Below are 24262 nucleotides of genomic sequence, written 5' to 3' on the forward strand. Positions count from 1 at the left end.
AAAGCATATTGAGCGCTAAAAATATATGAAGCTCAAACTTCATAAAAAATATAGAAACTACTAATATAAGCCTTTTGTATTTTTAATTTTAGAACATAAAACAAAACTAAAACTATAAAAAATTTGCTTAAATAAGTTAAATAAACACTACATGTAACAAATTGCTTTTAACAAATATTAAAATTAAATTTTAATTTTCACTGTTAATAAAAAAGCAACACTGAACGATATTAATGACACGACTTTTGTAATTATTTTTTGTTTTTTGAATATTTAACAACTTATTGTTAGCGATTTCGTATGCAATCGTCTCTTACAATACAAATATTTGTACATAAAAACATAGACAAATACATATGTACATACATAAAACGAAGTACATACAATACATACATATGTTAACCGATTCGAAATGTGCAACTAAACTACATGCAATTTTCATCTAATTATTACCTCACAGTATGTTTTTCGTCTTGATATTGTAGTATAAACGAGTAAATGATATAAATGAATAAATGAAAACGAGCACGTAATGAAAACATATTGAATTCTACTTAGATGCTTACATACACACCTGCATGCATACGAATACAGAAAATTTGTATGTAAAAATTTAAGAACAATTATGTAATTCAAAGCAAATATATAAACATGCGAATCGAGCACCGTAAAATATGTAACTAACCCTAGAATTAACAGTAAAATGATCGAACGAAAATGTAAGTAAAACAAAAACAAAACTATGTTGTAATTGTAATATGAAGGCGTATGTATGTATGTAGCTCCAATGATAGCGTGAAGCAGCGGAAACCAATTTTGGAAATCAGCAAACATGCCGCAGCTACGTACATACAAACATACGTTGATAATGTGGAAGATTGAAATAAAATTGAAACAACAATAAAGTTTTGAAAACTATATAAAAACACCAATAAATTAATATTTTATTTATTGGAAAAAAATAGGAACTTTGAGCTATTCTGTTGAGTGGCCTTAGTACGCTTTTAACTGAATTGGTAAAAATATTTTTAATTGCCAAACACATTGTTAGAAAGTTAACCAAATGCTACATAAAAATTTACGAGGAATATTTCCTATTATTGCCAGAATATTGCAATAATAATATTATTTCTTTACATTAATCACAATTAATTTTTGCAATATTTATTAAAAATTCCGGTATTTATTATTTTCACAAATTCCCAGTATTAACTAGTACTTATTAATTTTCGAAATTATCTGCGGTGGTAAAAACCTCTCAAACTATTCAGAGAAATTACGAAATTCTATAAAAGTTTTTCACAAGGCACACTTCCTAGTATTTTCCAAGCAATAATAATAGCATTTCCCTACATTAACCATATTTAATAATTGCAATATTAACCGGTATTTATTTTTGTAGAAACTCCCAGCATTAACCAATATTAATAATTTATCTGAGGTGGTAAAAACCTCTTCAATTTAAATAAACTTTGTGAGAATTTTTTCGAAAATCTATAAAAGTGTTTAAAACGGGCATCTCCCGGTATTGTAAGAGGATTTCCCTACCTTAACCATTTCTAATATCTGCAATATTAATCATCCATAATTTATTATTTGCAGGAATTCCTAGTATTAACCAGTATTTATTATATTATATATAACTGATGTTGTTCATAGCACTAAAACATAATATTATTTATTGCTTCAGCATTATCTATAAAACATTATGTTCTTCCTATCAGTATATTTCAACATTATCCAAGAGTTTTAAACCCGATAGTTTTTACTCCCCAAAAAATGTCCCAGCATTAATCAAGAGTTATTACCCACTTCATATTTACTAGAAAAAATTTTTATTCGCAAGCAATATTTCCCGGTATTGTTACAGAGTTATGATTATTGTAGCATTTATAGGAAGAGTCACGTTGTTTTTATAGAAATCCCAATATTATTTTTCAGAATCGGTATAATATAAAACTGCAAGGATATTTTGTGAAAAAATGTAAGCTTGAAAGAAAGATGTCTCCAGGAACTTGGAAAAAATGAATGAACCAGACAGAATATGGAAAATGACAGCAATGTTGACACTTTCATCTTAAAGTTTTCGTAATAATACTTTTCTTGAGCACTCTATGTACAGTAGTATAAGTAAAACAATCCTGATACTCACTTTAATATAATCACACAAGCCATCGCCCTTGAGTTGACCATCGGACTCCGCATACAGTTTCAGTTTATACTTTTGCGTTTGTGGATCACGCATAATCATGCCGCATTTGCCCATCAGCTCGGCGAACTCATCCATGGTAATGTCCAAGGGTAAATTCGATACATAAACTTTCGTGTTCTGCTCGGGATCCAAATCAAACCATTCTAAAAAATAAGTAAAGAAGTGATTTTTAGATATAAATAAAATAGTATATTTCAAATTCACTCACTTGGCGGCTCTTGCGCTTTCCGCTTTATAGCGGGTGCACCTTCGCCATTTGCATTCGCCGCCTCCGCTGCTGCAGCCGCCTTTGCCTCCTCGGTCATACGTTGCAATTCCAACTCTTTTTGCTTTTTCTCTTCCTCCGCTTTACGTCTGGCCTCCTCCTCCGAGGCACTAGTGTTATCTATGAAACCGTAATTCATCTGATAGTGCGCCATAAAGTCATCATCGATCTTCGGAAACCAAGCGTTCTTGCTCTCATCCCAAAAGAACACCGTGCCATCTTTATCGGTGTAAATGCGTTGGCCGTCCTCGTCAATGTCATAGATCACATTCGCTGGATCAGTGGCATTCGATTTTGGATCGCTTGTTTGTGCGGCGCCCGTTTTTGGTATCCACTCCTTTTTCTCCGCATCCCATTTGTAATGCTCCGTTTCGGTTGTTTGTTGCTGCACTTTGGGTATCCACTTTTGCGTTTGACTGCACCATTTATAGTGTTCATTCTCATACGGATTTTCAGTCGACGTTGTTGCACTCTCAGCTTTGTCAGCGTCGCAAGGCAACCAATTATTTTCTGTTGTACTCCATGTGTAGCGATGATGCGTATTGGGATCCGTATAGATGGCGCTGCCATCGGGTTCATACGTCACATGCTGTGCGTAATTGTCGTCCAACTGCGTTTCAGTAGAAGGCACCGAAGAGGATGATTGAGTATTTTCATCTGCTTCTGTTAGTTTTGGATTGAGGGCTTGGTTGGATTCCTCTTCTCTATCAAGCACAGTTTCTTTCTCGTCCTTTTCCATACTAACTTTCGCTCTTTCTACGGCGCTCTCACTTCGACGGATTTCAGTGGCACCAACAACATCTGGAGAACCTGTCGCATTGGCTACCTTTTCACTTTCAGTTATCTCTGCATTTTCCATCTCAATTTTCTCTGCATTTAAACTTTCGAAAGTGCTTTGTTGTTGCTCTCGTGTTGTGGAAGCTTCTTCAATTTGTTCTTTTGAGGTAGTTGAAACTATTTCTTCGTGGAGTAAAGCTGACGTTGGTGCGGCAGGTGTTGTTATGGGAATATTTTCTGATTTTTCCCTTAACTCGGCATTCTCACTGGATCCTTGCGGCATTTCTTCCGAAGTCTCACTCATTTTGCATAATTTTTATTTGACTAAAACTAAAAAAAAAAATATAAATATTATTTATATTAACAATAGTCGAAGAGGGAAGCGAGACGCGGAAAAAAAAAGAGAGAAGCCAAAAGAATTTATCAAGACCGGATCATACTCTTGTAGAAACCCCAGAGGTGATCTAGTGACTGATGCCCAGAGTATACTAAAAATTATGGAGGAAACACTTCTCCAGGATGTTGAATGACAGTGAAGGCATAACATCAGAAGATGGGGAACCCAATTTCCCAATCGATGACGATGGAGCGTACGTTCAACTGGCAGACTATGAAGAAGTTCGAATAGCAATTACCCATCTGAAGAACAACAAAGAGTGAAAGATTAAAGCCCACATTCAACAAACTGATTTCACCTTATCAATATAGCTTCTGGCCTGGAAAATCAACAAGTTACCATGTGCCAATCACGGCGGAACAACTGCAGCAATGGAGATCCTTTTTTACTTACAAAATTTTACTATGTATTTTTACAATAAATATATAAATTAAGTCTTAAAATTTTTGAAACAAAAGTTTAGTACTAATTTCCATAAGTCGCCTATTTAAGGCTGTTACACCCGGTAGGCCCTTAAAGAGTTTGTTCAACCAATCCATAGAAGTGTCTCACTTTTTTTTTTGTCGTAGATAAACTCAGCTGAAACCAGTTTTGAAAAAAACGAAGAAATTACTTGAGTCATAAATATATTTTTATTCCATTAATTAACCGTTGTTTACATTTTCATTTCTTGAAGCACTCGTTTCCTTATTTCTGCAGTCCATTTCCGGCGGCAGATTGCAAAAATTCATTAAAAAGTCATTCTCTTTTAAACACACATTTCGCGAGGTGCTAACGGTTATTTATTTACTTGCAAGTCCGCATATTTCTACGCGTGCCTTAGATACTGTTTTTACAGTTGACCAAAATCGCGTTGGAAAATACAACTTCCGCTTTTGAAAGTCAACCCCACATATACATATAAATACATATCTTAAGGTCAAAGGGCAAACGAAAGAGAAAACTTGTGCCACAATATTTATTTTGTCGCTGCTAATCATCATTACATTTGCCACCACAAGTCACACGCATGAATCTTTTTAAAAAAAACACCCATTATGTTTGCTGGTAAGTGCCGCACGTTCCACGTTCTAGGAGCTGAAGGTCAAAGCGAATGCTTTTGCACTTCACGACTTCCGGTCTTAGTCGTTTGCGTTTATTTTTATCCTTGTGGCAAAGCGATGCGTGCAGCAGGAGGTGCTTGCGTGCCTGGTCTACCCGACCAGTAAAGTAAAAACACCAAAAGTGGTAAGAACTTAGTTTAGGTTCTTTATGCTATAAAAGCTTTGGGGAGTTCAAGCAAGTGTCGCACAGTGACAAACAAATGAATTTTTGCTTTTATTTCAATAATTCATCGATGTCAATGACCAATTCCTTAGAAATATAGATGGTATGTAAAAGGTCAATTGAAAAGTCCCCGGCCTGGTAAATAGGTGGCGAATGGTTGAAGCAAAAATTTTGCTTGATGACGAGTTTCAGTACACTGCTCCAGAAAAATCAACCATCGAAAATTGCTAACTTTAAACGTCATGAAATGAGGACCGAAGACGGTGAACACAGTGGACGCCCGAAAGAAGTTATTACCGACGGAAACTTCAAAATGACGATTATTCGGATATAAGAAAGCTCTGTGCAAAGTGAAGTGTTGTGAACAAAAGCAACGACGAGTTCATGATTCGGAGCAGTGTTTGGTAATGTTCGAACGTAATAAACTCGAGTTTTTGTGTAATTATTTTTATGGTCATATTTGACAATAAATGAATCACGGCTTCATCATATCACATCGAAGTCCAATCGAAAGTCATCCTAGTAGATTGCACATGAATAACCCCTTCCAAAGTGTGGGAAAAGCAACAGTCGGCTGCCAAGGTTATGTCGTCTGTATTTTCTGCACATGGAAAATCTTTTATTGACTAGTTTGAAAAAGGAAGTACTATCAGCGGAAGTGTTACAAAGCGTTATTGAACCGTCTGATGATCGAAACCGTCGAAAAATGACCGCATTTGAAGAAAGTGCTGCTTCCCAAAGACAATGTACCGTGTCATAAGTCGAAGGTACCGATGGCAAGAATACATGAATTAGGCTTCGAATTGCTTACGTATTTTCCAGACATAGCCTCCGGCGACTATATCCTGTCCTCAGACCTCAAAGGAATGCTCGCTGGGAAGGAATTTTCGTCGAATGAAGAGGTGATCTTCAGTTTCGGTCCCTTTCGAAGCAAAGGACAAATACTACTACAAAGAAGTTGGAGGAAGTCCGGGGACTTTTCAATTGACCAAATGAAAATGTTGTTAGTAACGTAAGAACTGTTATTTTAAGCTAAGAAATATCGATCAATGGCTTAGATCAACACAACCACAAAAAGCGTTGACTTCTTGCCTTAATAAGGTGGAATGTTGGTTTATTGGGCTTTTATTTAGGTTGACACGCTCTTTACTTCATAGCTAAATATTTAAGTAGCGCAATTTGGGCGCAAAACTTTTAGTATGTTAGGATAATGATTGTTAAGACAGCGAGCGTTCAATAAACATGTCATAAGAAATATGGTGAGTACAAATATACGAGCGTGACATGATATGTTGTGAGCCACTGCTTCAGTCATTGAAAAGGGAATATGTATAAAAATAAATCGTGAACTTATGCTGTGGCAAAGCTACCAACAGGTGTCTTTTTATATAGCCTTACGAAGTATAAAAAGATATTCTTCTCGACTTTTAGATCAGTTTGTATGGTTCAGCGTGACCAGTCAGAAAACATACCGACCCATCAAACTACCCTTATATTTATACATTCGAAGTATCGGCATGCATGTGTTGGACATCTTTATACATAATACTTAAGTATCAAAAATCAATCAGCACATGAGAGAGTTCAACGTACTCAATCGTTTATCCAACTCCAACAAAACATCCTAAAATCCGAAATTGGACGTTAAACTTTTAGATACAAGCGCCTTCTCGACCCAACAAGAGACCAACAACACAAACAAACTTTAAAACGAAACTGAAACTTTCCAAACAAAAGGAAAATTTTATTTCATTCCTCCTCATATCAATATGCAGTTCATGCGGTCAACATCAGGTGGGTCAACAATAGCCTAGCATACACGCCAGTGCAGCTCAAATAACGTGTATTTTATGTAGACACACAGCACTCTAAGTTGTTACGAGTACATATGTATGTGCAGGTAAATCTTTGTATAGGGAGAAACATTGCAAGCTACTAATTTGGCAAAACGCCTAAGCTTCCGCATGGAAACCCCATCATGAAAATATATTCCATTTTTGGTATTGTGAGTACATACTTAAATGATAGGTGGGTCACATTTCACAGACAAGCTGGATCGTAAATTTTTGTAAGAGGTCGTCAATAGAATAGAATTATTATGTTTATTTGATAGACCATACCTCCAAAGGCACGTTAGAAATTATCGCAGTTATCCTTAAGCGAGTAGTTAGATATTCAAAAGCAGTGATGAGGTCTCGAAGGAATGTGTCATGGGCATATCGGTCATGAATATTTATGTAATATATGCGAAAGCTTAAAGCAAAGTGGAAACGAGGCGAACAGACCAACAATGAATTGATAATTCCCACTAATATTTGGAGTTGCTAAATCAAAATAAATCAAATTTATTCGGTCGATATGTGAAAAGAAACCAAGACTTCAATTCAGAGTTTAAACGAAAATACTTCAACTATATTTCTTGGGATTTTGGAAAGTTACAACAAAAAAATATATAATATATATATATATAACTACAAAAATTATATCTACTCTTTGATGATCGCTATAATTGGTTTATCGCCATCGATGGTAATAACATAATATAACGGGTGATCCAAGTAGAGGTACTTTTTTCGATAGGCTTTTTCGACAGATAACGCGTGAGTCGCATCAGGCTGTCATGTAATTTTTGTTCAGTATTGTTTGGCATTTCATCATGAAGAGACTTACGCCTGAACAACGTTTACAAATTTTTCAACTTTATTATGAAAATTCAGCCATAGCTGAGAGTATGACCGTGGAAAGTCGATCCGGCGCCATTTGCAGCAACTCAGACTGACTTATGGAACGACTTGGCGCATTTTACATCGAGATCTGAAATTGAAATCGTACAAAATACAATTCATCCAGAAAATAAAAGGTTTGGTGTGTTTTGTGGGTCAGTGGAGTCGTCGGTTCTTATTTCTTCAAAAATCTTGCCGGTGAGAACGTAACCGTCAATGATGTCCGTGGCGTCATGCCATGATAACGGACTATTTGGTGGCTGAAATTGAAGTTCATGATCTCGGCGACATTTAGTTTCAACAAAACGGCGGCACTTCCCACACATCGCATCAATCTATGGATTTGTTGAAAGAACACTACGGTGAGCGCATAATTTCATGTTCAGATCGTGTGATATCACACCATTAGACTTTTTCCTAAGGGTACATGTAAAGTCTAAAGTCTATGAGGACAATTCCGCTTCGATTCAGGCCTTGCAGCAAAACATCACGCGGGTCATTCGCCAGTTACCAGTCGAAATGCAAGAGGTTCAACAGAAAAGTTCCTTACATAGTTCTATAGAGTTTATTCTACTTTCGTAGTTTTTACTCTTTACTCTACTAGGGCTCCTACAACTATTCAAAACTCATGAAAACGGATAATTCGAATAGTTGGTTTGTAGCCGCTCTTAGAAATATAAACCGATTAATTCTATTCGACTAGTCATACCGTTGCCACTATTAATCGAATAGTCCACGACTTACGATTTCCGGCTAGTGCAAACCGAATATTAATCTACCCGGCTAATCGAAAACCAAGAGCTCTACTTTCCACATCATCAAGTGGAATTTATAATTTAAGATATCTGACATTGCTTGCCACTGCATATCCGCTATTAAAATAGTAATGATCCAACCCTGACCCTACATCATCACAAGCGCTAATTTCCTCTCTTTCAAAGAATTATAAAACTTCTGCTTACTCATACGCAGACTTAGCTATAAATCACGCATCAAAAACATAACAATCCGAGCTGCAACGATCATAACCAACAATCGTTTCAAGCTATTTTAAAGTTTACCATCGAAGGGTCATAAACATAAGCCACAAATAGTTGCATGCGTAAAATAGTGGCTCTCAATAATAACACAGAAAAGTCGTAACTCTTGCTCAAATAAGTGCATAACGATTATAATGGCAGCCTAGGAATTGTGATTGATTCTAATTGACCACATTGGCACTTGCACTTGGAAGTCTAACAATGAAAAATAGGCTTCTGCTGTCGGAAATAAATTATACAAAAGTCTGATGAGTGCCACATCTCCATTTCAAAGGGTTCGCATGCATTGCCATATTTGTATAGTTCTTTGGATGTTTACCACGTTGGGCATAATAATAGGGACAAACAATAAAAATTTATTACCACAAACTTAAAATGAGGGTAAAATCAAGGTAATACCGAAGAATCAGTTAGCATTCGGGCTTCTTTGACTTATAGTAAGAAAAGTTACAGCACTGATACAGTTCATAAATCGGTCGAAACACATGTCAATGCAATAAGCGATAAGTATATCATCGGAATTTTTCGAATAATTGAGAGCGATATTTCACAAAGATTTTCGAACCAAAATGGAAATATATTTCAAGTGTATCTGCAAAAGTAATGAAAATGTGCCAGAAATGGAATATATGTAGTTATCGCTATGACAAAAACGGCCCTATTTTCATGCACAGCACTACATCTGCTCAAATCAAAAGGCATTTAAAGTCATTTCAATTTTCTTATTGGTTAATTTGTTGCGTTTTCACATTATAGGCCGAGTGCCAATTCCTATGCCACTTCTTATCTTTATTGATTTTTTTTCGCCGCAATTTAAGAGCCTTTAAATACGAGTACAGTGGTATTTTCTTCGTAGTACCATTACAAAGTATAAATATCAAGAAAATATGTAAATTTTTATACTCTTGCAACATGTTGCCACAGAGTATAATAGTTTTATTCACCTAACGGTTGCATGTAGCACTCGAGATCGATATAGTGTACAAAATGTTTAATTTTGACAAAAAAAGTACATGGATTTTGTGAATAAAGCGCAAAATATGTTCAGAGAAACCTTTTAACGATACCCTTTTGTAAAAATATTCAACCACATCAGGACGAGTCGAGCAAGAACGCGTTTCATACAAAAAATATTCACCAAAATCATTCCAACAGACTCGCGATAGATGTCGAGCTCTCTTGAAATCTCTCTAACACGCCATTAACCGAAAACTTATGAAGTGCTGTAACTAGCCACGAAATTAAAATATAAAACTCTAAAAGGGGCAACTGCGGGCAAAAAATTAATAACAAAAAACTGAGCATGGCCCCGCCCTCTAAAGTTCATTGCACATATCTTCTAAACCACTTAAGCTCCAACAACCAAATTTAAGAACTACTTACTAAAAGCTCGATAAATGAATAAGTAAATAGGCCAGAGACATTAAATTTTACCTCCGAGATGGTACGGCAGGTCTTTAATGGAACTGGGGCTAAAATAGGACGATGGACGTGGCACCACTTTATGCAGAAACCACAAACCTCGGAACCCGAACAACATATTTCGACTAAATTTAGTACGTGGCATTCTTCTCATATTCTTATGTCACAGTACCAAATCGAACAACAACCACACCTACTAGTAGTAATGTTCGTTTTTAGCGTCGAGTAGAAACATGATCTGTTCCTACGACCGTCGCGTTTACGTTAACGTAACGGACGACGATTTATATGTAGTCTGTGAGTTTAATTTCGGAAACTTTGTAGATACCCTCTTATCTTTAAAAAATCACAAAACGTTTAAGGGCAGTTATCAATTAAGAGGACTATTTCATCATCAATATTGATTTGACGATAACCGTTGATTTCCCGAACACTATTATCCCGACGTTTTCACCATTTTCAACTGATTTTGAATTTTGGCGTTTGATTTTGAAAAATTTTGACAGCAATACTCCATAAAAGCAGCTTTACAAGAGTGAAGTTCTTCGAAAGAACCACTTACTATTTGTCACCCTATACATATAGAAATTCTTGTAAGAACTATAGGAGAACTCAAATAATGTAAGATTGTACTTCTGGATTACATTGTATCATCTATACAAACAAATATTTAATTTCTCCAAGAAACGCCTACGCAAATCTTAAACGGCGGGAGGTTGAGATTTAGCAGAGAGTGAGTAACTATTTCAAGAGAACAGCACAAGGGTTTGTTTGAAGAAAATTGCTTAACTTCAAGGTCATACGTGTTGTTTATAAGGAATGGCGAATAGCCTCTCTGTAACCACATTAATATGCGTAATTAACGCACAGTCGTTTCGGATGTGGAAGGATACAAGTCGCTATAAAATCGAGCCTAACGGTTGTAAAGCAAACACAAATGAGAGGAACACACGTAAGAACAACAAAATTCCAAGTGTAAAACCGCCCACGGATAATTAACAAAGAAATTTATGCGTAAGAAAAAACGGGGAAAAAAGTTAACTTACTTGCATTAGGGTGGTGCAACTCGGAATGAAATAAATATAAACAAGAAAAAACTTTAACTTCGGTTGCACCGAAGCTAAATACCCTTCACAGGTGCATTTCTATGTGTTCAGTTTGTATGTAAGCTATATGCTTTAGTAATCCGTTCTGAACAATTTTTTTGGAGATTATATTGTTGTCTTAAAAAGTAATCTGTGCCAACTTTTGTGAAAATACATTGTGAAATGCGAAAGTTTTCCATACAAGCCCTTGATTCCGATCGTTCGGTTTGTATGGCAGCTATATGCTATAGTAATCCGATCTGAATAATTTCTTCAGAGATTATATTGTTGCCTTAAAAAATAATCTATACCAAATGTCGTGAATATATCTTGTCAAATGTGAAAGTTTTCCATACAAGAACTTGATTCCGATTGTTCAGTTTGTATGGCAGCTATGTGTTATAGTGGTCCGATATCGGCAGTTCCGACAAATGAGCAGCTTCTTGAAGAGAAAATGATGTTTGCAAAATTTCAAAACGATATTTTAAAAATTGAAAGGCTAGTTCGTATATATACAGACAGACGGACATGGCTAAATTGACTAAACTCAACATACTGATCATTTATATATCTACTTCATAGGGTCTACGACCCTTCCTTCTGGGTGTTACAAATTCGTGACAAACTCAATATACCCTTTTCAGGGTATAAGAATTAAAACTTTTTGTAAGCAAGTGAACTATTAAGCTTTATTTTAGAAGAAGAACAAATGGAAATTGTAATATATAAACATTTTAGTGAGAAAAACTCTACAACTTCTCTTTTTCGTAGTCTCGGCATGGTCTCAGCTCTTACTTAAGGTATTAAGCTCTTACTGAGCTATGTATACGTTGGATTCATTTTCTGGGGCCAAAAAAGTATATCCCCATAAATTTAAGAACCACCCTTACGCATGTCTTTACGACTATATAGAAGTAAATTTGGCAAAAATTTCGTTATTATGTAAATTCTTGGCCCTAGAACATACCAAATAGCCTATGTCGATATTTAAATATAGTATATAATAATTTACATTGTGTAATACCCACAAAACCGCGTCAAATTTAGTCCGAATTTGCCAAAATTAATGAAATTTATTAGCGTAATTCGATGCTAATGCTAAGGTATTTACATTTTCTTGATTACCGACCGCAGCCAGAACGAATTTGAATCGCGCGCAAAAGGTTGAGGAATGACGAAAAGCGCTATATATAGATATATACAAATGTTAGTAGGTAGATTTACTTAAAGCAGAGTTCAAGCTAATCAATCATTAGTCGTAAACACTCTATCATATTTGGTTTAACAAATGATTTTACGAGGAAATGCCATAATCGATAGTTTGAAAAGTAAAGAATGGGAAGTAGTTTCGAGGCGTTTCATAATAATTCTTAAAACTAGTATAGGAAAACGGGCATCTGTAATATGGGCCGGAATTTATGACTCAAGTGAGGTATGGTAGTTTCTAAGACTATGGATGTGGAAGAAATCATAAAACTATTTGAGGAAAGCTGCATATTTCGTGGGCAATTTTCTACATGAACTTTGAATTGCTTTCCAAAGCAATTTTTCGGAACTTTTTCATTACATACAACTTAGCTATTTAAATTTTTTCTACAGGATCCGTGGTGCTAATCAAGATTAATTCAGCCACGCTCGTGTAGTTAAGGATAAATTCCAGAGAATTCTACTTTTTCAAAATTTTAACAAATAAGTAGTTAACTTTAAGGGAAATTCTCTATTAGCCACAAGCTGTAAGAAATTTTTTCTAATATTTAATGTACAAAATCTGTAATCCAAAAGTGTATTGGTCCAACACGGCATATGAGTAACAAACATACTTAAATGTATATTTATTTTAAACAAATCATTAAGGAAACAAATCATTGATTTAATTGAAAATAAACACAGTTGTCGGTCTGGCAAAGAGCATTAAACTACGAGAAAAATCAAGAATTCCAGCAGACATTTTTTACGCTAGCTCCTCTATTAAAACTGAAATTAAAATTAAAATTAATTATGATTTCTCAAACATCGAAGTTTAACTTGCAAAAAATCGTAAAAAAGTAAAAAATGACGTCGAAAAAGTCAATGATTATATATTTATTACCCTCAAAGTTCCTTAGATAAGGGAAAAATAAATTGAAGATTGAAAAATTTGTTTTTATATGCGACATTGAACATTACTAGTAAATAACTGGCATAGATAAATTTATATACAACAATATCTTTGAAAATATAATGCGTTCTTAGGCATCTTTCTTTCCACACTCCTGATCATCATCATTATAACAAAAAGTATTTCAAATACATGAGTTAGAGGTATATAATTATTAACTATATTGAGAGTCTCATACACCGGATTACAATAATGTAAAAATCATGCTAATTTATAATATACTATATGCCGGATTGAAAACAAAAGCCATGGGAGAAGCTAAGAAGAACCAACAATAATACATAATATTAATGTACAGCTGAATTTCCCTTACTCGAACCACCATAACCCGCAAAAAACTTCGATCTACCAGAGTTCGAGTTATGGAGACCTTCGAGTTATGGAAGTTCAACTGTATATATATTATAGAAATAAATCGTTATTGTATTAACAAAGATAACCCCAAGGGCCCCTCTCTCTCTCTAATAAGTTCAATGTACATATCTTTTAAACCATTTAAGCTACAAGAGCCAACTTCACCAATACGGACAGTATTAAAATGGATGAAATCGGATGATGAGCCGAACACTCCCATATAACTGTACTGTTAAAAACTACTAACTACGCGGTAAATCAATAACTAAATATACCAAAGACGCTAAGTTTTGACCCCGAAATGGGGTGGGAGGGCTTTAATGGATAGGCGTGGAACCGTCAACTTTTAGGTAAAAACACATATATCGAGATTCGTCCCACCCGTTTTCAACCAAATTTGGGAAATCGAATAATAACTGTTCAAGGTCCTGGGAACTGCAAATGGGAACTGCAGCATTTCTTGCAGACTTTTGACCGGTAATATCGGTCAATGTATGGGATATTCAATTGAAATTCAGAGAGAATTCTTTCGGGACAATAGTAGCTTTGTGAATTTCGCCCAATTCTATCTATTTTAGGTATTCAGTGTTATGAGTAAAATATGTTTTTTTAATTTTCATTGAGTTGACTCAAATATTGGCCGATATATTCAGTTTAAAGTCACCCAGAAGTTCGGAAATCTTTATATTAAGTATATGGGGGCTCAGAGAAGTATTCACCCAATTCAACCCATATTGATACATAAAGTTACTAATATTTTTGTTCGATTTGAGCTTGAACTAGCCCTCATATATGCAGGATTTTCGAATATCCGGCAGGCTTTGGTCCATATGGTTGGTGATTGTGTATGAGATACCTTAATAAAACCCATGGAGCATTGTTTTACTATGTGGCATTATACTAGTTAGTACTTGTAGATAAAGTCGGATCGATACTACACCAATTCCCATATACTATAATACGTACAATGATTATAGTTTTTCTAACAAATTTTATGCCGAATATATCGGTCAGTGTATAAGTACCTAATATATAGTATATCGCCACCTAAAATGCAAAATAGCGTAACAACATTTTCGGAAATTTTCAAGAGAATGATACAAAATGTAAGTTTTGGTTTAAAATGGGTTATATCTGATGGCAGAACCTTAAAATATTGATCATATATACATACATACATATGTACTTATAAGCATGTAATTTGAAGGAGTGAATTGTAATCAATAAAATACTCAACGTTATTTTGTATTTTAGTTGACGATATATACTATATATATAAAATTGTTTGAAACCCGCTCCTCTGTTTGAAGTTTTACACCTTAAGGTATTTCCATGGATTTGATGCTTGCAAGTTGCAAGAGTAGAAAATGTTCCTTCCTTACTTGTTTATTTATATTTTAAATAAAATACGACTTTAAAACAAAGCATCTCTAAAAAAAATACTTGTTTTTCACACTTTCAAGTGGAAGACCCTTCAGTCGAAGACTAAAAAACTAACTAACTAACTAAAAAATTGGGCAAAACAGTGATGATCAGCATGAAATCCGATAACGCACACACGCATATATACATAAGTACATATATATGTATCAATATATTAGCCTTATTCACTGTCGTTATTATTACACTCAGTGGAGTACGTAATTGACAACAACAAACTAACTAATCATTACAAGTTTAGTGAGTCGCACGAGTACAAAGATACAGTTATTAATTGAAGCCAATGAAGTTTTACTGACTAAGAGAAAATAGTACTGTATATAGAAAGAAGTTCTAGTAGTGCATATGTATATGTAGAAATCAAAATGTATATGTAATTTTGTATTTGTAAGCATGTATGCATGTGCTTAATATATACATATATATATATATATATATATATATATACATATATGTGTGCATATGTATGAGTGCAGTCAAAAATTTAGCCACAACAAAGCAATTATCTTACCCCGAAATCTTTGACATGGACGTCTGTGCGCCGTAAAAAGGAAAGTGCAGCTGAAAGAGAGGAAAAAAAGTGATGAATGGAAATACAAAATACGTATTAATGGCATGTATGTAGGTTAATAAAATGTATTTGTAGCATAAATATACAAATTAAAGTCAAACACAGCGAATATAAGTAAACGTATGCATGCTCACACAGACAGACACAATAAAAATTTAATTTATTTACATTGCCAAACATGCACACATGTGTGTAGAAAATTCTATATATGTGTGTAGTAAGTTGCATGCATGTGTGCAGAAAAATAATTATGTATATGTGTTTAGCGTAGTTGTTTGTTTGTATATGTAAATCAGAAATCACTTTACACGGAACGGATGACAACTTCACTGAAACAAGAACGAAAAACCAAACCGAAGTACTAGACGACCAACGTCCACGTTTCGCAGTAATGACAGACAGCCGCGTTCACAATGTCCATTTAACTACTGACGTTTAGCGCTTGGTGAAAGAAACCGACACCGCACAGCTGTTCGTACGGTTTGGGCGCCAAAGTGCGTGCTACAGGACATGCAAAGTGGACAAAGCATAGGGCTAAAATGTACAAGCATACACACATAAATACTTATGTAAATATGTATGGTATATACATATATATAAGTAGTATATAGTATATAATCAAGTACAAGTTACAGTTATTTTCAAACATTAAACAACCAATACTACCGAAACGTGAATGAATGTCCCAATTCCGTAGAAATTTACAAAGCGAAGAACCGTACACACATACAGACATGACTACAATTATATAAATGTAGAAACACGCATACACAATTACACAAACGGACATGCATACAATCAAATACAAACACTCACATATATACACATACAATTACATATTTACATATATCAATCCATATATCTTTATAAACAACTTTTTGGACCCCACTTCCACTAAAGCCACGAAACTCACGCATACACATACATATATGTATGTACATGCACGTCATTTGTGTATTGAAAAACAACAGTTAAGTGACTGTAAGCTACATCAATCGCCTGCCCTGCCAGCGCCAACAGAAGCAACAGCGAAAGCGTCGTGGTCGCCTAAGCGGCTGTCCTGCGGCCACTTTGGTGGACGATTACTTGAAAAAGGACTGCATGTCCAGTCTAGTAGCAACCGTCCGGCTGACCACAGCACAACACACTCCGCGGATATTAACGAGACGTCAGCGCGCCGCCGGTAACTACGCGTCGCGCACGCAAACACAAAACCGACGCCGTCCAATAGGAAAGTGTAGGAAAATAACGGCACTAGTTACACAAAAAACAAAAGGAAAAATACAAAAAAACAAAACTATAGCGCTAACGGTAAAAAGTGGAAATACCGAAAGTGGCGGTGTTACAGGCGTGCAGCGCTGCCGTTATGCACTTACAAAGCAAAGGCATGCTCATACGCCTATATGTATGCTAAGTTATAATTTTTTAACGCGTTGTGCTATTTGCCCGGTTAACGGTTTTTGCAGTACAGTGCATAGTCAAACGCCAGCGATAAAATAAAAATCGATGCGTTGCGACGCCGCGTTTATTAGTGACATTTACTGTTGCTTTTGTACGTATGCATGTGTATATGATTTCCGTCGCCGATTTATGCCCGGAAAGTGCAGTGACAAAAGCAATGCATAGAAATAACTGTAAAAAAATGTTGTTAAAACAAATAAGCGCAGACGTTGTATAAAATAAATAATATTGTTCAATATTATTGCACAATTTATTAACTGAGAGAGTGTTTTGCATTAAAATTTTGAAAATTAAAATTGAAAAATGGATATACCGAACACTGGCGCCATTTTCACGCTCGGCAAATCGCATTTGGCTGAGAACACGCAGAGCTACTTCTACATCAAAAATGATCCGGTGAAACGGCTGATATCAGGACCGCATCAAAGTGCGGTCATTTGTGGTAATTTGCAAAATATTTCAAATAAAAAACATGTAATGCGCTTATAAATAAGAGGGCAGTGCGATAAGTACACGGCCTGGAGAATAATAAGATAAAACGTTAACTTCGCTTGCACCAAAGCTGTAAAGCCCTTCATAAATAAAAAAAAAGTTTATTTACAGGAACTTGATTGGTCAGTTTGTATGGCAGCTACATAATATAGTGGTTTGATCCGAACAATTTTTTCGGAGATTGTACCGCTGCTTCACACAATAATCCGTGCCAAATTTCGTAAAGATATCTCGTCAAATGAAAAAGTTTTCCACAGTTCTTTCGATTTTGATGGGTTCATTTGTATGAAAGCTATATGCTATAGTAGTTTGATCTGAAATTTTTTTTTTCGGCGTTTGAATCATTGCCTTAGACAATAACTTATGTCAAATTTCGTGAAGATATCTTCTCAAATAAAAAAGTTTTCCATACAAGAACTAGATTTTGATGGGTCCATTTGTATGACAGCTATACGCTATAGTGGACCGATATAGGCGATTCCGACAAATTAGCAGCTTCTTGGCTAGAAACGAATGTGTGCGAAATTTCAAATCGATATCTCATAAATTTAAGAACTAGTTCGCGTCTATACAGACGAAATTGGCTAAAATCTATAATGCGTGTATGGGAGTGGAGATATAAATAATAGATTTCGTTCGATGGCACGCAAAACAAATTTTTAGTTCTGTTGGTCATTTAGTATTTGACAATAACATTTGAAAGCACGAAGGCAATGTCAAGTGGCATTTGATTTCCAATTGGGTAAGGAAGCAACAGAAAAATATCAACAAATTGCGTGTTCCGAACAATCAGCCATTACAATCTAACCAATACAACTCAATTTCAATTATTACTAGTATGAGGGGTTTATAACATACATAACCTAAATATGTGAGAACTATTTATCTCTCCGTGGCAGATATATTTATAGGAAAAATTTTCTCCAATCGCTGGTGCCGCTGCGTAGCTAATTTTAGAAAATAGAATAGAATGCGTGACATTAAAAATTGTTACAGCTCTTGCTGTAGCGGCAGAAAACACTCACCAAATAATTCGGAAAAGAAGGGTCTGTCGATTTGACAGCTCTTATCCGAACATATACATATACTTCTAAATGCGGTTTCGTTTCGGTTACATAGACCTGACTACATGGAAAGAAAATCTTAAAAGTTTTGCGAATTCCTTAGCATAGAAATTTCAAACAATGAGTATTTCTTTAAGAAAAAGGAGTTTTTCTCAGTTACTTTCCCAAGCAACTCTTTTAAGACTTCAAGTTTGAATTGTTTCTGTAAAAAATTACTCTATTTTAGTGAGACTCTGTCCACGAGGCATTTGATTTTTAAAATATCAGCTAATATGTATTGAATTGGTTCATAAGGATATTAAGAACAACTGACTAATTCTAATACATCGATTTTTTAATAAAAAGTTCTGCTATTTTTTTGACTTTTAATAGATGTATGGCTGAGGTGTTAGAAGCAAATTCTCTAAAATTATGTGCACGACCTTACTTACTGTTTATGCTTTTCAAATATTTACTTCTATGCTGAACAAAGTGATTAGGCGCTACAAAACATTTGTGTACACTTCTTTCTAACTATTCCACTGAAATCCTGTCCAGTTGTATGACAAATGGTCCAGCAAACAGTTTTTATACCTTAAACAGGAAAATTAATTTTTTCTTTAATACCCAAAAGAAAACGTTGGAGATCCTATAAAATAGACATATACAAAAATGATCAGCATGGCCAGCTGAGTCGGCAACGATCTGAAATTTTACACTCGTCTGTTTCTCCCAAAACGAAATCGCCAATGTCGGACCACTGTAGCATAGCTGTCATACAAACTGAGCGGTCAAAATCAAGTTCATGGAAAATTTTTTTATTTGTCAAAATATCTACACGAAATTTGGCACAGATTATAGATATCCACAAAAAAAATTATTAATTAWAATTAATTATTATTATTAAAAAATAAATAAGGGGTTCCTTTCACCGAAACTAGTGCACAATGGTTTTTGGGGCCACTAAGCTCGAATACAAAGTCTGTTTTACCCAACACCATTATTCTTTTCTAACCTCGAAATAATGGCGGATTTTCAGTGGCAAACTCCACTTTTTAAACTTTTTTTAAATATTGCCAAATTTGCTTAAAACTTGTTACTCGGAGGTTTTAGGGGTGTTGGAATCACAGTACATTTAGATAAAGAAGGAACCTAAGGGATATGACCAGTGTGACGGTATGAAAAAAAAAAAAAAATTTTCTCGATAGTTTTTATTTTCAAAAATATCGTGTGAAATCGGCAAGGTCGTATCTTCAATAAGTTTTGGATGCCAGCGTTCTAAATACCGACCACTCGCAGGTACAAACATATACAAGTGAAACTTTACACGCGTTTTTCTCGAAACGCTGCAAGACACTCAAATAGTTTTCCTTGTTGACAGTTTGGCTGGTCGTAAGGAATTCGGAGCGCACCAAAACTCGATAATCGAAGAAAGCTGTGAACATAACCCTGATTTTTTACCTGCTTTGACGTGTTTTTTTCGACTTCGGCTCACCTCTGCAACGATAGTCGGCCGAGTTATCGTCTGTTTCCAGATCGTAAGCATAGATTCAAGGCTCATCGCTAGTAATAATAAGTTTCATGATAACTTGGTGGTCGCAAAGCATTATTTCACAGACGTTAACGCCATGCTGTTTTTTCGAAAAAAATTTTGTGATTTTGAAACCAATCGTGTTTTTACTTTACTTAGGCCCAAATGTTCTTACAAAATGGTTTTCACTGATCCTTCTGATATTCCAACGATCCAAGTAAGATCTCTTACTGCTGGTCATCAGTTTATGTTGATGGCCGTACTGGACGTGGTTCGTCGTCAAAGCGTTCTCGACACACTTTGAATAATTTGCACCAATCAAAAACACTCGTGACAAACAATTATCACCGAAGTCTTTTTCTAACATTCTCAACTCTACGTCACCAGAAATTTGATTCCACACACAAAATTTAATGTAACTTCTTTGTTGAATAATTACACTCATCGTAAAAATAGCCGAATGCACTCTATGTACTTCAGCGTATACTAAACACCAATGATTATTTGGATGTTATATTTGGCAGAGGCAGTCATACCAATACAGAAAAAATATTTCGACCTATGGATTTTCGTAGAAATTAAAATTAAAAAATCTTACTATTTTTTGCTCACAGCAGTAAATCAGTGAAATTTAGTAAGAAAGTTTTTCCTACATTTTGTTTAACTTTATACTACGCTTTGTGAGTAAAATATCTGTTAAATGTTGTAAAATAGTTATAACATTTAGAATAGTCTTGTAGACAACTGGAAATAGTTCAGACGCATTTTATTTTACGAAATTTTGAGACATTATAATGCTTTATCGCAACCGAAATTATAACTTTTTTAATTTTTTTTTGTTGTATTATTGTTTGTTTCTATTTAACAGTTGCTGAACTCTGTCTAACTTTTTATATTGTTGGCGGAGAAATTAGGCAATTGACAAAGAGTTCAAGTGTTTAGGCGTAAGTTTAATGTGCCAGGGCAGACTTGAAGGGAAAACGAAAGTAAAAGTAAATAGTTAAGCAATTTCATAAATTGCATTTAACATGCAATTTATTTGTCAACATGACCCAAGAATTTCTTGTTGGTTAAAAGAGGAAACAAAAGTAGCACAACTTAAAGAACTAGAACAAAGATTGCGTGGCAAAGAATTTCGGGGCATGAGTTTCGATATGATTTTAGTAAGAGTCGGTGATATGTTGGGCTATGTGTTCAATTATTGTAATAAAGTAGTTTTATGTGTAAACTAATGTTTAGAATAGATGTGAAATTAATAAAATGAAAAATTAGATGTCTTAAACAGCTGAGAAAATAGGGACAAAGACACGAAGTTCGCATAGAGAGCACATTTGGATAATAGTACTATATTTTACATTTTATAAATCTCATATTATTAAATTATACAACTAAATTTGCCTCCAATTAATCAATAATGAACAACTTAACTGATAACCAAAGGCATCACATTTATTCAGTAAGAAAAATCACTCATACGCATTGGCGTCACTTCTGTTAGCTGCTGAAAACTTAAGTAAATACGAAAGGGCGTACTTATGCCCTAAAGTTAGAGAAAAATAAAGTTTTTTAATGTGAAAATGACTACATTTTACTTATTTTTTGTTGTTATAATTAAATATATTCACCTTATATTGATAAATGCGCTCATTTAATTTCACCCTAAATATAGGCAATGTTTTTTTTTTTATAGTGCGTCACAAACAAACACACTAAAATATAGAAGGAGAGTATTAAGTAGTCAATTCTAATTATATTTCTGAGTGCTTTGAAGGCGTGAAAAACATTCATTTGACTAGGATCTAGGTTGAGTTAGAATTCAAATCTAAAATAAAAGCCTATCGACCCAAAGTTTGTTTTGCTTTTTTTGGTAGTGTTGTGTATACATATACATATTTATCTGGGAATTCGATGTGTCATTGGTGAAGGATGGTTCACTTCTCAAGCAAAGGACACCAAATTATTGATTAATGACGGATTTACAACACGATTTATATCTTCTATATAATTTAAGTGATATACAAGGTGTCATCCAAAGTAAACAGGACAAATTTATTTTATTCAGAACTTCTTCTTTTGCTTCACAGCTCTTTGCATGGTGCAAAAGCGTGTCGAACGAGTGTTTTAGCTCGTTGGCGGTGAAATGTCAGGTGAATACGGGGAATGGTTAATGGTTAAAATGTGCTTTTTGGTCAAATAATCGTCTTTCGAATGTTGGATTCTGAGCAATTTTCGGTCGTCAGTAAATTTGTGCGGAACAAACGTGCACACTCCTTTCGCAAGCCCAAATGTTCAGTCAAAATGCGACTGAATCGATGTTTAGGAGACGTTCAATTCCATTTCCATGAATTTCAATGATGATTTCGGCTGACTTTTGATGAATTCAGGCACAGTTTCGATGGAATTTCCGATGAACACGTATTTTGATTGACCCACATGTTGATCGTCATTTATGTCCTCACGACCACTTTAAAAACGTTGAAACCACTCGTGCACTCTGCCACGGGATAGGCAATCAGCGCCACAAACTTGGTGCATCAATTGAAATGTTTCGGTAAAAGTTTTAAAAATATTAAAACAAAATTTAATGTTGGCTCTTTGCTCGAAGCTCCGCACCGATAACACAAACGGTGAAATGTCACGAAACTCTCACTGGGCAATCGATAAAGATAGCAGATTCTAACGCACCAGTCGACATATAGATTAATTTATAATCTAAAGCCTAATCAGGCAATACCGCTTCGATTCAAGCCTTGGAGCAAAACATCCAATTGCTAGTCGAAATGCTCGAACAAGTCATCGAAAATCGGGCTCAACGGATGGACCATCTGAGACCCAGCCGTGGCCAACATTTGAAACAAATAATCTTCAAAAAAAAATAAATAAATAAATGCCAAAGAATGTACTGTCGGAGGTTTATTCCCCATTAAATTTGAAGTTTCTGTGTTATTTTCTTTAAAATAGTAGGGAACCTTGAAATGGATCACCCTTTACAAGCGAACGTTGGGTGTACAAAACTAATATGCTCTGAGCAATATATTACAAGAGTATAATTAGGGTCAACAGACGAACAAATTATCAACCAAAATATTTACAAAATTTAATTTTATTCTTTTCACGAAGAAAAAAAAGATTTTTTGCTAATTGTAAACAAAGCGAATAACCTCCTCCCATCGCACCGTCTGGCTCTGGAAACTTTTAGGCGACAAGTTGGTTATAGAAAAAGAATAACGGCGCTCTACTTTGTATTAATTGTTAATACCAAAACTTTTTAGCTTTACAACAACACAAAGCAGACAAAACACTCGAACACGTCCTACATCCTATACCAACACATTAAGCAACATCCGCTCATATATGCTAGATATGATTATATATTGAAAACACAAAGACACACAAACAAGCAAACACAAAGACACATAAACAAGCAAACACTTTGAGGGCACTGAAAAAAGTTCTCGACTAATGCAATTACTGTCTCACATTACAGAAAGTGGACGATTATTTGTTTGGGGTGAAAATCACTACGGTCAACTGGGTATTGGCAGTCCGTCCAACCAAAATGGCAACAATAATAAAAACCACAACGGCACTAGTCATGGCGATATAATTACGAAGCCAACATGCGTGAAATCATTGAAAACGCTGGGTTTGAAAATAGCCGACGTCGCTTTCGGCAACGATTGGTCTATAATACTCACACGTAAGTGTCACATTACTACTACACACGCATTTAAGCAGCTAACTGATGCTATTTATTAACCGTTAGATTCAAATGAACTGTTCTACACGGGTCGCAATATCTTTCCAAGCGACTCGAATGTGGCGCGCAATTTCAGTGTGGCCACCGTGGCGGATGAGCAGTGTCAAATTATACGCAAGCCATTTCGAATTGAAGACCTGGACGAGTGTCTATCGAAGAATGAGGATGCTGAGTGTTACACGCATGTCTTGGCGGGCGATGAGCACTTTGTGCTAATGACCAGTGAGTGAAAAATTTTAAAATTAAAAAAAAAACAAAAAATAAA

General features: G+C 35.1%; 2 protein-coding genes across 3 annotated transcripts in view; one reads left to right on the forward strand and one right to left on the reverse strand.

Annotated features, from left to right (window-relative positions):
* LOC108969089 overlaps positions 1-24262 on the reverse strand; it is a 34934-nt gene that overhangs the window by 5503 nt on the left and 5169 nt on the right. The window contains exons 1-4 of one of the 2 annotated variants that reach the window (XM_018933608.1): positions 23936-24014; positions 15651-15700; positions 2421-3584; positions 2153-2355 (exon numbers count right to left, since the gene is read on the reverse strand). In XM_018933608.1, coding sequence (XP_018789153.1) covers positions 2153-2355; positions 2421-3558 — 1341 coding nt within the window. In that variant the 5' untranslated portion in view covers positions 3559-3584; positions 15651-15700; positions 23936-24014. Of the gene's footprint in view, positions 1-2152; positions 2356-2420; positions 3585-15650; positions 15701-23935; positions 24015-24262 lie in introns of those variants that run through there. The other variant, XM_018933598.1, reaches the window with a different exon arrangement.
* The window catches only part of LOC108968827 (X-linked retinitis pigmentosa GTPase regulator), a 12024-nt gene continuing 4998 nt past the window's right edge, over positions 17237-24262 (forward strand). The window contains exons 1-3 of the mRNA XM_018933125.1: positions 17237-17613; positions 23725-23937; positions 24004-24219. Coding sequence (XP_018788670.1) covers positions 17475-17613; positions 23725-23937; positions 24004-24219 — 568 coding nt within the window. The 5' untranslated portion in view covers positions 17237-17474. The remainder of the gene's footprint in view (positions 17614-23724; positions 23938-24003; positions 24220-24262) is intronic.

Source organism: Bactrocera latifrons, unplaced genomic scaffold, assembly GCF_001853355.1.
Source record: "Bactrocera latifrons isolate USDA-ARS-PBARC rearing strain unplaced genomic scaffold, ASM185335v1 scaffold_104, whole genome shotgun sequence".
Lineage (NCBI taxonomy): Eukaryota > Metazoa > Arthropoda > Insecta > Diptera > Tephritidae > Bactrocera > Bactrocera latifrons.